Source organism: Diabrotica undecimpunctata, chromosome 6 (genome assembly GCF_040954645.1).
Source record: "Diabrotica undecimpunctata isolate CICGRU chromosome 6, icDiaUnde3, whole genome shotgun sequence".
Lineage (NCBI taxonomy): Eukaryota > Metazoa > Arthropoda > Insecta > Coleoptera > Chrysomelidae > Diabrotica > Diabrotica undecimpunctata.
Genome location: NC_092808.1, coordinates 114,697,239 through 114,715,215, shown reverse-complemented (window position 1 = coordinate 114,715,215; position 17,977 = coordinate 114,697,239). Strand labels below are relative to the sequence as shown.

At 32.6% G+C, this 17,977-nt stretch overlaps 1 protein-coding gene across 3 annotated transcripts in view; it reads left to right on the top strand.

Annotated features, from left to right (window-relative positions):
• The window catches only part of rdx (BTB/POZ and MATH domain-containing protein rdx), a 264,099-nt gene that overhangs the window by 103,064 nt on the left and 143,058 nt on the right, over positions 1–17,977 (top strand). Inside the window, exon 1 of one of the 3 annotated variants that reach the window (XM_072535181.1) lies at positions 7,848–7,965. The exons of the other annotated variants lie outside the window; for them this stretch is intronic. Coding sequence (XP_072391282.1) covers positions 7,943–7,965 — 23 coding nt within the window. The 5' untranslated portion in view covers positions 7,848–7,942. Of the gene's footprint in view, positions 1–7,847; positions 7,966–17,977 lie in introns of those variants that run through there. 3 annotated transcript variants of the gene reach the window in all.

Here is a 17,977-nt window from a genome sequence, read left to right as displayed (position 1 = left end):
TAACATTCTGCATTGCTGCTTCCCTTGCCCTTCTCTTTCTTTCATAAAATGCTTCCGCTATGGATATGTGTAGGCTATTTGCCAAAGTTATTCGTTTTATTTCAACTTCTATCTTTTGTTTTTCAGATGCATCATTTGTTTCATTCAGTTTATTGTGAAGGACCTTAAGGTCAGCCATGAAATGATCGCAAGCACTACACGTATCACTCCGCGGATAGCCGAAACTAATGTTAAAATGCCTATTAAAGATTTTTCGATATGTTTCGTAAGACACAGGAGCGCCCTTATCGGATTTGTACATAGTGTACATTTTTCTTTCTCTTCCTTTAAAATGCTTTAAGTATGTGTTCAATAACTTAATCTAGATGTTGTTTTGGTAATGCGTGTTTTTTTTATTTTTTCCGCGTTTGTCAATTGGTGCACTACCAGTAGCTTTTAAACTTTTTTTTAATATTTTCAAGCCTCTTCCCACCAATTCCATGAAGGCTTAGAAAAGCTTTGAAACAAGCTGGGACGTCAGTAGTTTTATCGTCAGTCGTTATTCTAACTCTAAAGGAATACGTTGCATCATGCAATCTTGATGTAGCTTCATCTCGGGTTCTTCTTTGCTTTACGGGCATTAACGTTATTAGGTCTGCCAAGTAAATATTTTGTTCATCACGCACCATACGGTTAAAATTGTTTATAATGTTTGATCGGTTTTATTGATCTACTGTTTTAAAACACTTAAGTCTCTTACATTGACAATCGTCACCTGTTTCATGGCTCTGTTGTCTTAACCGCTTCATTACTTCATTTATTCGACTTGTAATTTTCCTTTTTCTAGTGTTTTTTTCGCGACCCGTATCATCTCTTGCACTATCCGTCATTTTCGAGCACAATAACACGCACTTTATTTAATGAAGGCTAATCGCAAACTTAGACGTTTTTAGTAAACAAAATGCGGCGTGTACTCCCCCGACGTCCCGACAAGCACACATTCCACCTTTCTCGGATTCACGCGAGGGCCATTCGCCTTTCTTACCTGTACGAAGAATTTTATAACGTGTTTTAAGCTATGAGGATTTGTCTTTTTCCAATGTTTGAATGACTCACATAAAACTACCACTAAAAACCTACATATTGCTGCTCTGAACAAAAAATAATAAAAAATTGACATTTCGCCTTTCTTCCGTGTGGTCGTCATATCGAAACCTCATACTTCAAAATTTACAACTCTTTAGGAGATCGAAAAAACTTCGATACTTTTAATACATATTTTGTCTTTCTTAGTATTTATTTAACAACTTAATTAAATAAAATATAATTTATTAAAATATCGTTGTTATTCTTATTATCAACTGTTGCAAGTTGCAACAGTTTAGTTACTGTATAGCATGAATTACCGTAAAAATTATCAGTTGAAAGTGTGTACGCCATGTATACCTATCGGAAACTGAAAATTCAATAAACTGATAAAATTACCAATAAGATACTCGAGAAAAAGATGTATAGGAGATGGTAAAATAAGAGGATTATTCAGACTCACATTACGTAAGTATAATAAATACTAAATTTGCAGTACAAAATACAGTAAACATAGTGTAGGAGGGCTAATGTTGTCACGAAGTAGAAACCTTTATAAAATCTTTGGGGCAGAACTCTACCCACTTTGTATATTCGATTACGAGCTACCGCCTACAGAATCAGTATAGCACTATTGCTTGTCAACCCCCGTTATCGAATTCGGCACCTGAATATATCGGCCTTACCACTACCAGAAATAATAAAACTGTTCAATAATTAGTAAGTTTATGTTTCAGCTGGTTTGTTATTTTTAATCCAATGTTTTTATCTGGAGGTGTTATCTTGAACTTTCCTTGCCTCAATTGTTGTTAAATGCGGCCGTAAATACTTTTAGAGAAAGTAGTATTTAGAGAAAAGTTGTAGCTTGATTAAATGTCCACATTTTTAAGTGATTAACATTATGTAAATCGTTTACCGAGCTGCTACTGTAACTATTGATGTGAGAAGACTTTGTGAATTTCACAGTTTAGTTTCTATCAAAGCGTTTTCTACAAAATTACATCCAATACCTAATGATTTTTTTCTTGTCTTTATTATCTTATTATCGCACGATTCTTCTCGCGACATAATCAGGCAGTGTAGCGACACGAAAAATTTAACTGCTATCAGTATCTGAGATTTTACATAATAATACTTAATTGCCATCGCAAGAGAGTTCCATTATTTTATTGCTGAACAATATTACGCGCCGTTAATGCTTCTGGCTAAGAAATATATAATATAAGATCTTCGCATGTACGAGGTTCCTTTAAATTTTTAAGGCGATGGACGTAAATATTACCATCGAAAATGAATTTATTGTTTCGCTCGTTGTTGATGTCATATAGAACATGTAAAAAGCAGGTTACTCACACAACATCCTTCATTCGGGCAAAAAATGAATAGCCGTTTTTCTACAGAAACGTTATAAAGATCCACTCAATATTGTACTTTTATATTGGTATCCAAGACGTCATCGTCAGAGGTTTATAAGATTGTTCATTCAAAAGGCGTGAAAAAGACCGTTTTTAAAGTAAACAACGTGAATTGCCATGTGAATGGGCCGTTGCATATGTTGTGTAGTCTGTTTTGAGTACTCAAAATTGTACTTGTTTTAGAGGTCAGATTTTGGTATGCACCATTCCTAATTGACTTATTCCAATGGTATGGTGACGATATGTTTGTTTTTCCTAAAAAACCAGCTGCTTTGATGTGCTTCTTCGTACAACATTTGTTGCACTCGGTTATGGTTCTTTAGTTTCAGCTCATAATGTATGTCAGTTGTTAAATTATTCAGTATCGAACGCGGACAAATCTTCTTGAAGGTCAAACGTTCGAGTAGTGTTAAATATACACCAATGGAGCTAGCATCTTAGTGCCATTGTAAGTCATATGACAAGCTTCCAATATTCGTACAACACGCGGTTTTGAACGACCTTCACAATTTATTTTTGGCGAGAACTAAGAGCAGATTGAATTGAAAAATATTTATGAGCGATAAAATCAAAATCTGATCTATAAGACCTTACAGGAAAATCACTTTTGATGCCTTAAATTCTTCTAGAGCACAAGAAATGCTTAAGTAATAATCTCTCTAAAAAGGTAGTATTACGAGTCCATTGCCATTCAAAATACAAGAAAAATATACACAATTCTCAATTTGAATAGCTGCAGTAAATTTTCGAAAAACCCTCATTGGAATTGGTGAGTAGATGTAATAAGAGAACTATATATATATTAACATTTATTACTAGATAAGTAAAACGCAACTGCTGGGTTATTATCAAACATCCAGATATCTGACATATCTGAGCTGTTGATACAATTGCTGACACAATAGCTAAGCAGTTGTATGTAAATCTATATACCACGTATTTTTTTGTTTATAACAAAAAATAAAACAACCTTTTACGGAAAAATTTAGAAAGTTTTGTTTTCATATAAGAAAATTGTGTTGAACTGATCTTCCAGCGTCTCGAGCAAATTTTATTTTTCCAGTTTTTATTTTCATCAAGAAGTATTGGTTCATTTTATCGAAACAGATAAAAATTAATTTAAAACAAAAATTACGATCCAGCTGATCTAGCTGAATGCTATTATATATATGCATTGTTTCATTAATCATTTACCTTAAAATGTGATTTTTGTGAAGCCTATTTCACGTGAAATATGAGTTGGAAATGGTATAGTATTGGTTCCAATACTAGTTGGTCGCCTGTCCATACGACGTCGAGAGTGCATCTATGCAGTCAGTTTGGACAGCTAGTAGATGATCCATGTATTGCTCCGCAGTCACACTTGTCGTCATTTCTATTCAGCAGGCCCAATTTGATAAGGCTTGACTTGGTCGGTGCTGATCGCTTGAAATCAAACTCTGGAGTTTCTTCTTCTTCTTCACATGCCATACACCAAAGTGCGTAGGCGACTATCTCATTACTAGAATTCTGTTCTTGGCGGCGTGACACAGCTCGCCTGTATTGTGTATTCCTGTCCATTCTTTAATATTTCTTAACCAGGATAATTGTTTGCGGCCGGCTCCTCTCCTACCTTCGATCTTCCCTTGTAGGATTAACTGAGGTATTTCATATTTGGAGTGGAGTTTCTGCTGATGAGTAACAGTCTGGTGATTCGTGAAAGATGCGCTAAAGAAGCTCTTTCTTGATTTTAGTCTGCCGGAATAAAGTTGTCGAAGGTTTGTTTGGATCTTTCGGTGAATTCTTGGACCTTTCTAGGACAGTCAGGATCCGAGAGACATGAAGCTTTATCGAGTTTATTCAGAGGGATTGGTCTCATGCAGCCGGTAATTTGTCTGACGTTTCGTTCAGACTGACGTTTACTTTCTTGGCGTGCCCAGATCTCTTCCACCGTTGAGAAGTATATCGCCTGCGCTGTTGATCTTAGTACTGTGGGTTTCGCGCCCTAATTACTATTGCTAAGTTTCCTTAAAAAGTTGTTACGCGTATCCACCTTTCATCGGATTTTCCCGCAATGAAACTTGTATGTTAACAAACGGTCTTGTGCGACTCGAAATATGTTGGTTTTTTGGTGTTATTCCAGGTGATGTTGAGTTTTCTTTCTTCCTATCGGGACCGAAGGTTGAAGAAGTATAACTCAGTTTTAGTTGAATTTGATCGTAGGAAATTTTCTTTATCATCACCAAATTCAAGACAGCTTCGAATGTTTGTTTCACGCTTCAAAGCTTGAACTTTGGGCTGTGATGTCTAAGTCTGTAAAATCTTCTAATGGTATATTCTATATGATTGTGACACAGGTTCTTAACCCAAATATTATATTGTTTCTTCTTCTTTCGGAAACTTCCATGTAACGAAAAGGCCTGGATTTTTAGTTATACGTTGATTAGAATCAAAACTGCACTCTTTCACATTCAAGAGAAACCATGATCAGGTGAATATAGCCAAAACAATTATAAATAGGATACTTTATCGTTAAATATGTACTTATCTTAATAAAAATTCTTAGTTTATATTTTTTTGCAAATCTATGTTCAAATAATATTCGTTAAATATATGTTCCTAATATTGTGTTTTTATTTTTAGGTAAGTTCCACATTCGTAAATAATCACTCCTAAACTGTGGGTACGTATTACCTGTATTTTAATGTACGTATTACCTGTATTAATGATACTATTGTTTTTTTTATTGTATTTTATACTACAAATTAAAAAAAAAAGTTAATGTGAATTGAGATATATGTTTTGTTGGTCATTATTAATTTATCATAGGAATTTCAGATATACAGACATTCTCGTTTCGTTTTTCGTTTTCATTCGAAGGCCCTGTACCAACAAATCTACAGTTCACAACATTATTTTTATATTTGAAAATACTGGTTGTGTCAAGAATTGTAGAAAATGTACGAATAGTGATGAAGATGAAATCAACCAGCTCGTGTAATTGAAGAAGAACGGGAACAGCGTGAAACTGCCGTATGTAGTCTAACTGAACTCAATTTTCCTTGTCAAAGCACCCTTATTTCAAGAGAAACTGGTATTATTACTAGAACTGTACGAATCATTTTAAAAACAAACAAGTACTATTGCTACAAATTGCAAAAAACTCAGAAAATTTTCCTTGCTGATTATGAACGACGGATGGTATTTTGTGAGGACATGATCGAACTTACTAATCGTGCCGAAGATTTCATGAAAAAAATCTTGTTTACAGATTAGTCTTCTTTTTCTTTAATTAGCCATCACAATCCATCCGTTACCGTAGGGTACTCTAGAGAAAAAAGTCAACGTTTGGGCTAGTATTTTAGATGACAACGTAGTTGGACCTTTTTTCATTGAGGGTACTTTGTGTCGCCGTAAATACCTGGATCTCCTGAGAAATCACATAATTCCAGCAGTTCCTCCATGCACGGGTGGTATTAGATTTTTTAAACATTACGTTTCCAGATAGAGTTCCTCTTCTTCTCTTCTTCTTCCTCTTTATAAGCAATTCTGATTGTTCATTGGCGGATTAGTACCTCTATGGAAGGTTGTCACTTCATCTTTTGCGCGGTCGTCCAATACTTCTTTTGCCGATTGGTGACTTATCTCTTGCTATTTTGACGACATGGGTCTCCTCCATTCTGCTCAAGTGATAAGAAGATAGATGCTTATTATTAGTACAAAAGGTACCATAAAAATGGGTCTCCTCCATTCTGCTCATGTGGTAAGAAGATAGATGCTTATTATTAGTACAAAAGGTACCATAACAATGCCACCTCGTTCTCCTGATTTTGCACCTTTGGACTTTTTCATATGGGTTATGTGCAGCAACAAATTTACCGACATGAGCATGAATGTGTCGGAAATTTAGTTTTACGTTTTAAATTACGTCAAAAAATCATTCAGACCTTTCAAAGCAAAACACCCGAAATGTTGTTCCTTGGCGTAACCTGGTGGAGTTTTTGAAAATTTCGTAATATTTATAAACAAAACGCCCGTAAATTTTTGAAAAATTAGCTAACTTGGGTTACGGGTCATAGGACATTGTATTTTTTTTAAACTCATGTAAAAATGCCAAAATTACGAGTAAAAAAATTAACTTCCTACATGTTGATGAGTAATTTTAAATGTTTATGAGCTTAAAATCTCATTTCTTTTGTAAATTAATTTTGCAATATTTAATATAAAAATTTTAATCGTTAAATGAATTAATTTGATAACGTAAGCCCTTATCTTCAATTTGGTCCTTTTAGATTTCATGTAGATCCAATAGTTAACGCATAATAACGTTGTAGATAAAAGCTTTCTGGGAAAAACAATTTCAATTTTGCAATAACTATTAAGTGAAACTTATAGCTGAATGCTTGAAATTTTTATATCTGAATATTTGTTACTTGTGCATTTTTAGAAAAGTTATTAATAATTTCGAAAAATCGACTTTTAAAGCTATTTTTGCAATAATTAAGCAAAAAATTAACAAAAATAACTGTACAAACTCTCACTTTAAAGTATTTTTCATACTTTTTCAGTAAAATTGTATGACTTTTCCATATACACCAGTAGTATTTAAAATCAAATAGGGATCTTACATTGTTTATAAGTAAAAAATGACGTTTACTATTGTGGATATTTTGTTGATTACATATTGTTATCGCCAAATTTATTAAAAGCATGGTTAGATACCCTTTATCAAAGAGTGCCACGAAATAGGCTTTTATTTTGCTAATTACTCTGGCTTATATGGAAGAATTTTATTTTTCTATTTAACTAACTCTTAGACATTATTTTATACTTGACCATTTAATAATCATACCAACTCCAATCCATTTGCTTCTAGATTTATGGTGTTACGCTTAACCATTTTTATTGTATTGATGATTTCTCCCGATGTACTAAAATTTTCTTGTTTTTTTTTGCAAACAATGACAGAAAATAAAATGAGCATTCAAAACATTGAAATATTGACTCGATTTATTTGGATGGGCGGCTAATTTTGTGTTCATTAATAAAATACTCGTGTTATACCTTAATAAAAGCACTCAAACTTTGTTTCCTTAATGATTGCCAAGTAAATAGACTCTCCCTGTTTACTTTGTTATATAAAACGGACATAGTAACAGTTTTGTTTTATAGTTGTGGCGCAATTTTACCGTGCTTTCATTAAATTTTTAGAAATGATCAAAAATAAATAATCGTTATTGTCGAATTGAAGGACGGGGTTCGAAACCGAAACCAAAAATAACTGATACGAACCTGTATTCGTTTAAGTACGCAAGTAAAATGTATCTGTTTTGTACGTCCTTGTCACGTGTTCCACTCTCGTTGTAAAAAAAATAAACACATGGAAACGTTACACGGTCGTAATCCTGCAAAAGTACAAGCAGGATCTTTCATTATTTTACTCATTAGAGGAAACGTTGAAAATCACGTGTGTTTCAGTTAAGATGGCGATATTTCGTGACTTTAAGTAAGTACTCACCTGGTTCACGTGTTTTCAACGTACGGGATTGATATATTTACCTTTCTGATTGATTAGATGCCGTATTTTTTCCATTAAAGCTTTTAATTAAGGCATTGCAAAAGCACATGTAGGGTATTTTCAATTGTAGAATCGCTTATTTGAAGTGCACAAATTAATAAACAGTTGTTCTTTCTAAAATGTTTCTACAATATTTTTATTAAGTCACAAATAGTTTTGTGGATGAACGTTGTGGATGTTTAAGGTGAAATAATGATCCATTTTAAGTTTTCTTATAAATCATAAGTATTTTTTTAATATATAGTTGATTATAATATTTATTTTTATAAGCTTTAAATTCAAATGTACTGTAAATTTGATTATTGTTTTTATGTTGAGTTGTACTTTGTGACATTTTCAAGAAAAACTGTTTTCGTTATGTACGCGGATAATTTTTTGTAGCGAAAAAAAGTTTTGTATTGTTACACTACTTTAAAATAACTTCATTGAACACCAATTTGTTTACAATACTTTTACAGACTGACAACTATACTAGACTTCAAAATTTCAATTACAACTGTTATAAACTGTCAACAACATCTGTTTATATACAGGGTGGTCCTTAAGTAATTGTACAAACAGAAACCGTAGATTCTGCACTTTAAAATATTACGATTTAAGCCTACTTGCTTTAATAAAATGTTGATATTAAAAAAGATACAGGGTGTTAAAGTGGAAATTTAAAATTATATTTTTCGCTATAACTTTTACGTTTGTAAATATTTTTGCACAAAAATTTACAGTTGGATGCTTTTGCGTAGGATAAATTATAATTGTATACCTACTTTAATGTAACTAATAGAGGGCGCCACATATGCCACATGGTTGGCATAAATTTGCGCTTAACTTTTTTGCTCTTTAAGTTAGCTCTATTTGTGTTAAAGAATATTAAAGATACATTATTTTTATAAAGAAAAGCTATACTTGTTAGTAACCTGAAAATTTAACCGTTTTTGAGATAAATGCATTTTTTAAGTCAGTTGCACAATAATTCTTAGTTTGAAATTTGTGCGGTAAAGTACTGAATACCTGTAGATAAGCATAATTCATAGTTTATTCTTATTAAAACAACTCAAAGATGATAATGTAACATCACAAAATGCTTTGTTATATGTGCTAAATATCTTATTGAAGAAAATATATTTCATCTTCTTCTTTAGGAGCCGTGTCCGTATTCAGACGTTGGCCGTCATCATGTTTACAATTTCCCTTTGCTATCGCTTCTTAAGTTTCTATAATGGCGTTTGATTACTTTTTCTCTATTGTAAAATGCTAAAAACCCAAAATATGTGGTTTATGCAAGATGATACACAACCACATTCTAGAGAGAAGGCAGTTAGAACTAACTTAAATACAACTTTTTTGAACGTTGGATTGGTCGTGGTAGTCATATTCCTTGGCAAGGTGGTGAGATATTGATATAATTATTTAATTCATAAAAAATCCGAAAAGAATACTTATTGTTCATTAGGTGAACTGTTTACCCATTTTTATTAGGACAAATAGAAACTAGAGCACAGGTATTGAATAACACATATTATGTGTCCTGTTTCATAATCCTCTTGCTACAAATCTAACCTGAAAGACTCAGCATTTTTGCAAAAACATCATCGTTGTCCTAATAACCGATATTGTTATAAATATAATAAATACACAGGCAATTTAGTTCAGCATAATATTAGTTCGTTAGTAAATCATAATAGTCCATTTGTTCGAGATGTAATTATAGTTACTAGTAAGCTGTAACGTAATCATATGAATAAGTAATGTCATCGATATATTCATCCATTATACATTATAGCCACTACGTAGCCCCGAATTTAATCCGCTTAATTTTGGAGTATGGGGCGCATTAAATCAACGTGTCTATAAGAATCCCATAAACATTTGCAACGAACTATGGGAAGAAATAAATACTGCAGCAGTTTCTTTAGAATCAATGGTGCTATTTAATATGAGACGATCTTTTATGGAATATATTGGATATATTGATAAAGAAAATGTAAACATATTTATAAAACACTTACTTTGACAAAAAGTTATGTTATTTAGTTTAACTATTTCTTAATTTGATTTCTAAACAAAATGTTTTGATTATGACTTTAATTTAACATAAAACGTAAAACGTTTGATGTCAAATCCTATTATTCTGTTATTTTGTCAAATCCTATTATTAATTATCCTGCTGATATATTTATTTTATTTAATATTTCGTTAACTATTAACTTTAGTTAAAGGTATTTTATACCAAAATTCAGAAGTATTAATGTTTTTGTCTATTTTTTCTTCGTTGCCTGGAGTAATTGCCTTAGATCAGAATTATGCAGCTGATTTTTAAAATGCAATTATCTAGAAAACTGTTGAGTTTTGAAGTTATTAACAAGTATACCTTTTTTTTGTCAAAATAATGTATCTTTAATATTTTTATTCCCAAATACAGGTATCTTAAAGAGCAAAAAAGTTAAGTGGAAATTTATACCACACATGTGGCATAAGTGGCGCCCTCTATCAATTACATCAAAGTGTACATCAAATTATAATTTCTCATATTTAAAAGTACCCAGCTGTAAATTTTTATACATAAATGTTTACAAACGTGAAAGTTATAGCAAAAAATAAAATTTTAATTTTCCTCCTTCTATCGGAGATCGATTTTCTCTTTCCGAACTATTCGTACTATGTTTGCGGCTGCCCTGAAGATATCTACTCAGCTACAATTATACCATTCTCGAAGGTTTCTCAGCTAGAAAATTCTCCTTGGGTAAACATTTCTCTTATTTTTGATCTTTCCTTACATGATATGTCTTAGTATTTCGTATCTACTTTTCATCCCTGGTAATACAGTGTATTCGGTAATCCCTGTATTCCAGTTTTTGCACTTTGATTGCCTTAATGGCTTCGTACTCTTTAAGTTCTCTTCTCACACACTCTTCTCACAATTTAAGTCTATCTTTGATATCTGTGATAAGATTGCCGTCATTAACTTCAATAATTTTTTAATTTTTATATAATAAATATATATAATAATAAAATTTTTTATTAAAAATCCTTTATAAACTTATATAATTTATAAAGGATTTTTAATAAAAATTTTTGTTATATATGGTATACAGCCAAACTACGGGAACTTAGATTCCTTGTGGATATTCAATAATACACTTTTTCTTTCGGTATTTGTTAATTCTTTTATTTTTTTTATTTGTATATTAAAACTCACATATTTTCTTGTTCTATTTCAATGCATTGATTCCTTAACCATTTCGCTTTAGTCTCCTTTATCTTCAATATTTTTCTATGTAGTTCTTTGTAACTTAGTTCATTCGTCCCCTTTTCTTCTCTCTTCCATTAGTGTTAGAATTCTGAGGTCATCCACTTCTGTTTTTTATACACCTTTTCTGGTTGTAGCATTTCTTCGCCCGCCTCAAATAATGCCTTTTGTATGTGAGATCACTTTTCATCGACATCACCTGATGTTAAGATTTTATCCTTCACTTCATTAATTTTTGTATTAATTTGTTTTTAGTTTTTGATAAGTCGCCATATCTTTTATTTTTGGAATATCCATTGTTAGCTTACTTTGTGTCATCAACTATATAATAACTATATAGTCGATAGAGACCACTGTATAAACCTCTGTTATTTCGGATTAATTTATTAACAGTGTTAAAAATTGGAAGTAAAAAAAAATAAATGTACCAGAAGTCCTTCCGGAAGAAGTAGAATCGACAATTACAAATATAAAAAGCGGTAAGCAGCTGGATTAGATGGCATAACAGTGGAACTGCTTAAAAACGCTAGTAAAAAAACCTGGAAAATCCTATTCTTCGTTCACAAATTGTTGAGAGCACGAAATATGCCTCAAACTCATAAAACGGTCGTAAATCATAGGCGTTCCTAACAGGCGTATTCCATAGGCGTTTATAACAGGCATATTTACGAACTGCTAAAGATCAAGATGTATACCAGACTACTGGAATACAGCCAACATAGATCTCATTCATAAGAAAGATAGCAAAGAGGATATCAAAAATTACAGACCTATAAGTCTACTACCAATCATATACAAGATATTCGCAAAGATCATCAACAACAAATTCAGTACCCTGGATCATATCCATAAGCTTCGAGAACTAATGAGAGCTAAAGAAGATGAAATACCGCTAGCATTAACCTTCATAGAAGCATTAACTTCAAGAAGATTTTCAATTCTATATACCCCAAGGCAGAAATAGAACATTGATTAAGAATACCTTAGTCATCTAATATTTGCAGACGACATCGTTCTGATTGCTAATAATCCTGCAGAACTACAAGAACCTATAAGCGACCCAAATGCAGCCAGCAATGAAGTTGGCCTAAAAATGAACTTAACAAAAACAAAAACCATGTACAACGAGCTAGTGGATGTCCTAAACAACACTGCACTTAATACAGTAGACGAGTATGTATACCTGGGACAATTAATACATACATCTGGCTCCTTACTCGCAAAAATCAACAGAAGAATAAAACTGGCTTGGGCATCTTGTGGTAGAAATGCAGTTATATTCAAATCGAAGATGCCACTCCACCTGAAGAAAAAAGTATTCGATCAGTGTATACTACCAATCATTACATACGGCTGCGAAACTTGGACACTAAAGAAAGAGTAGAGAAAAGAATATAGAAACTCAAAGTTACTTAAAGGTAAATGGAGCGATGCATGCTAGATATATCAAAGAGAGATCGAAAAAGGACAGAATGGATAAGACAGAAAAGCAAGGTCACTGATTTAATCCTCAGAATTAGATCTTTAAAATGACAGTAAAATGGATAATTCACTATAATTACACTGCGGTATCCAAAAGGCGTCAAGATACCACGAAGACGTCCAAATTTAAGATGGGACTATGACATAAGGTAAAACATGACACAGAAAAGCGGATATTAGACAATCGTGGGCAGAAATGAAGAACGACTATGTAAGAGACGTAATATGTTAATTATTCATCGATAGAAATTAACCTCTATGATTTCCTACCTGTCGCAACTACATAATTTTTTTCTAATAAAACGATAACATCCAAAAGCTTCTTCTAAAAACTACTAAAAATTTTATAACTTATAACTATATTTATATTAACTGCTAATATTATCAGAATTAACATTTCCAAATTTAAATGTTCAACCTTGTACATGGCAAAAAATATCCCTAACCTCGAGTTAATATTCAAATATATTGACGAATATTATTCATACTTCCTTGTCAAAAAGTTTTTCGATCCACTATACTAACATTTAATATTTTAACGTTGTGATTGTCTTTGTGTACATTAGAGTAGCGCTATTACTTCTAAAATATGGCCGATATATACGAGAAGGTGTCAATAAGTTACTTTTTATTGATTTTACACGCTGAATTCATCTCGGTCATATAACATTTTTAATAAAGCACGTAATATTTTCGTGTTCTACACACACGTAAAGGTATATTCAAGGTAAACCATAAATCTTTCTCTGTATGTAGTCTAAGTCCCAGTGGAGATTGACAACTATTATCTAATTTTCTTGTGGATATGCGCATGCGCACCGTAAAATAATTCCTTCAAGTTCCACAGCTGTGATAAGAATATCTTTTTGTCTTTCCCAATCTCACCTCTGAAAGTCCTAAATTCGGTAATGGTGATCTAGGTAAAACTGATCGAATCAAACCTTCGTGGCTCTGGCCCCACTTTAACTTTAATCAGGTTCCATATACTTTCAATAGCACTAAGATCTGGTGAAGCTGAAATATTAGTGATGGGTCGTTCACGAAATTTAACCCGAAAGACCTGGTTGTCGAACTTATTAGGACTTGGGTCTTTTAATACGCGGTTCGAACATGATACTAGAACTGTATCTGCCACTTTCTTTAGAAGAATAGTAATTTTACAGTATCGATTTTCGTGTGCGATTAATAATTGATATAACCACAAATTTTATTTTTATTTCTCTTTATCTAACCATCCAGTACATGTTTATTCCTAAATAATGAGGTCTATAGATGGTAGTTGCATCAGTAAAGATCCGAATAACCCGAAATACTGATCTAGGTCTCTTAAGCGATCTAGATCCGTTGATCCAGATTTTAAAAAGATCCTATATTTCTTTGGATAATAAATACCTATTTCTATGTTTTCTGTGCTCTCATAAAATGTCCAAAGTATTTTAATTGTTGGAGATGGACTTTGCTGGATAGACGTTTGCTAACTCGTAACATTCTTCTCCAACAGAACATTTCAGTGGCGTCTATCTTTCTTCTTTTCGCTTGTCGTAGGGTCCAAATTTCACAACTGTATGTCATTATTGGGAATATTAAGCAGTTGATCAACCTCATTTTGAGAGTTCGTGAAATTTGAGACTCCTTCCATATTTTGGTCATTTTTTCTATGGCGACTTTTGCTAGATCACATCTACGTTTTATTTCTGCCTGTAGTGGCCCTGTGTTTGTGATCAATTATCCCAGACAGAAATAATAAGAGCTCACAACCTCAAACCGGTCAATCGTGATTATATGTGGATGATTGTTGTAGTCTATCCACTATCATGATCTTTGTCTTTGACATGTTTAACTGCAGACCAAATATTTGACTTTCGTTTTAATCAACCAGTCGTATGAGATCAATGAACTCTTCTTGGCTATTTGCAAAAAGGGCTGTATCGTCTGCAAAACGTTCCCTCTGGATATAGACCGTTAAAATACTTTGCGCTATTTTCACTATTAACAATAAAGAAAGGTAAAGCAGCGCACTGAAATGTTGCACATGTGCAATGTTGCAAATGTCCCAAATTTGAACGGTAATGTTCTCTTGGTAGGATTTTAAATGATTTGTACCAGGCGGGAAAAACCTTTTGTTAGATAAAAAACATTACTGGAGTTTTCTCGAAATCTATTACTCGTAGCATTTGGATATGTGTCTATCATTGCAGGAAATTTCTTCTGGTTTCCTTAAGTTGTACCTTGCGTTTCCAGTAACATGCAAATAGATTGTTTCGACGTACGTCGAAAACAACACAGAGGAATCACTGGAATATCGTAGAAAGCAAAAAAAAAGTTAAAAAAAAGATGGTACAATAATCATGTCTTATGATTATTATATTTACGTTGAGACGAGTAATAGTACTGAGGAAATATATTTAAAAGAAATAAGTTGTTGTACAAGAAATAATAATTTACGTTATAAGACTGGAAAGTCGCGTTTTTCTCTCTTCTATTTCATAGGTACGGTTTTCGAATCTGCACTACTTCAGCTATAAATGCCACCCAATGCCGTCTTCATGGAACCATTTCCTGTGACGTGAGATCGTTTGTATTGTAAAAGTTTAAATTCAGCGTTTTTAGGCCTATTTCAAATGCCTTATATTTATTTGTTGCCGAAACTCAAGATCAAAATTTCATGTTTTACATTTGAAAGATTAGACTCTAACAATGGAAATTTCGCGAAACGCGCGAAAGTTTATTTATTTAACAGCTTTAGAGAAACTGACTTTAATTGGGCAAAATACAAAAATTGCATACGAAAGCTGCACTCTTTGTCTTTAAAACCCATTTTATTTTTTGTCGATAGGACGCTCTGATCAAAAGATATCAAATTTTTACCGTCGAGTTAATACAAGTTTTATTTAAAAAAATTATTTCGCGCGTTAGTGACATTTAAAATCGCCGGGCCCTTCAAGCGTTGTTTCTCAGAGAATGGTTCATTCTATATAAAAAGTGCTAATAAACATTTTTAAACATTTTTTTCTACGGCGTACCGATTGTTGGTAAATCGATGTTTTCCGTTCCTTCCTTACGAGGGGGGGTTTTAAAGGGGAAGCCCTGGGCAGGAGTAGTAAAATATTCTTTGCAAATTATTTTTTGTAGCGTTACTAACAAAATTAGTTTCCTGTATATTGTTTTTGGAACATCCTGCATGGATTTTGTTTGCTATATCAACTTTTTTATTGAATCTTCAAGCTGGCCTTCTGCTACAGGAGGATTTCCATACCCGTGACGTTTTAAATTTATAATATCATCTCCTCCATCTACGAGTAGAGTTGCTGAGCTTCGACGAAAGAAGTGATCTCTGAATTCCGGATTTTCTAATTTAAGATTTTGCTAGCGACTTTTCCTACAGAATGCAGTGCTAAACTAGGGTTGAACACTCCCATTAAAAAAAATAGCCTTTTATGTTTGGTATGCGGTGGTCTCAATTGCAAATAATTGCTATAAAGTTGCAAATCTCCTTCGAGATTTACAATAAATGTTCTGGTGGTATTCGTCTTGGTTATGTGGATTTTAATTAAAAACATGTTTTTGTTTAGAAACATACAATCCACGTCAACCACGCAGTGTTATTAGTGTACTATCAACATTGTTTCCTTATCCTAGATAACATTGTCATATTAACGAGCTTCTTCTTTTTCGTTTTCTTTGCTGCTTTCAAAATTTCTCCTGGAATTCTATTTCCTGTGCCCTTCTTGTGGACAATTCAAAATCTAAATTCATATTTTTTAAATTTGCGAACTCTCGAAACCAGTTTGACAAACAACAAATTAAAAATTAACTGTCACTTCATAATAAATCGCAACGTTGTTATCATAGTAAAGACATCAAGGCCGACTGTATTATCAAACATCGATTGGAAAGATAAAAAATAGGAATCGAAAAAAGCTTTTGGCGGCCCGTAACGCTCATGTTCTGGTTTTGACCAGTCAAACATTATTTTCTTGACAAAAAATTGTCCAGAAATTGCATATTTTCTGGCCGATCTTAAATAATACTATTTGCTCGTGATATTCGTTTAACTTGTAAAAAACGAACAAAAATACACACATTAAATCGAATGTTAAATACAGCCTACTTTCTTTCACACCAGCAATAACAAAACAATTTCACAAACATTCAGAGCAACGAAAATTCATACAAATAAATTATCGGAGATCTAGATATGCCCACTTCATATTTTGAACGGTACTTTGTTTATTGTTCGATTCTTTAAATATTCCGGTCAGATGCAAATTTTTTGACTTATCGAAATAATTATTCTCGGTACTGTTTGTGTTTAGACGGAAACATCCTGCTTTCATAAATTTCTACCAAATAAATACATTGACAACGTCAAATGTTGTATTAATTCAGTATTTTCCTATTTAAATCGAATTTATATTTTAACGAAGCACTGGCGGCATATTGATTTAAAACAAAAACAGACATTTTAAAGGCTTGATTTACACCCAAAAATTTAACCCCGTTGTTGTTTTTTTATTTTTACCTTTATTGCCCTAATTACAAGTTTTTAGCCGCGTGTTTTTAACATTAGGTCACCTATATATAATACAAAAATAAAAATCAGCTATTCTTTTTCGTCTTTTATTAAATACCACTTACATTCTTTAAAGAAAAATGTTATATTTTTAATATACCTTTGGTTAGAGATGTTACAATATCGTGGTAATAATAAAACGAAGAAAAATGAATACACGGCAATTTTGTAGCTGTAAAAACAACCTAACAATAATTTCTGCTATTAGTACTTAACATTATAGTCCAGTCGTTGGAGAGTTGACCCCTAAAAATCATACGAACAAGCTGAATTTTGAGGAGAATATTAATTTTGGGACCTCAAAAAAAATGCAAAAATTTTACCACTTTTATCTCCGAGCTTCCTCCAAAAACCCCCCTTGTAGGGGGTAAAAAAGCAAAAAAATTGATTTTCCAAGAATCTGTATGCCGTAGAAAAAAATGTTTCAAATAAAAAATGTAGCTGAGATCATTTTAAACAAAATGTTTATTAGCACTTTTTGTGTAGAATGAATCGGTCTCTGAGAAACAACGCTTGAAGCGACCGTCGATTTTGAATGTCAGTTACGCGCGCGAAATCAATATTCAATAAAATTTGTATAAGCTCGACGGAAAAAATTCGATATCTTTTGATCCAAATATCCCATCGACAAAAATCAA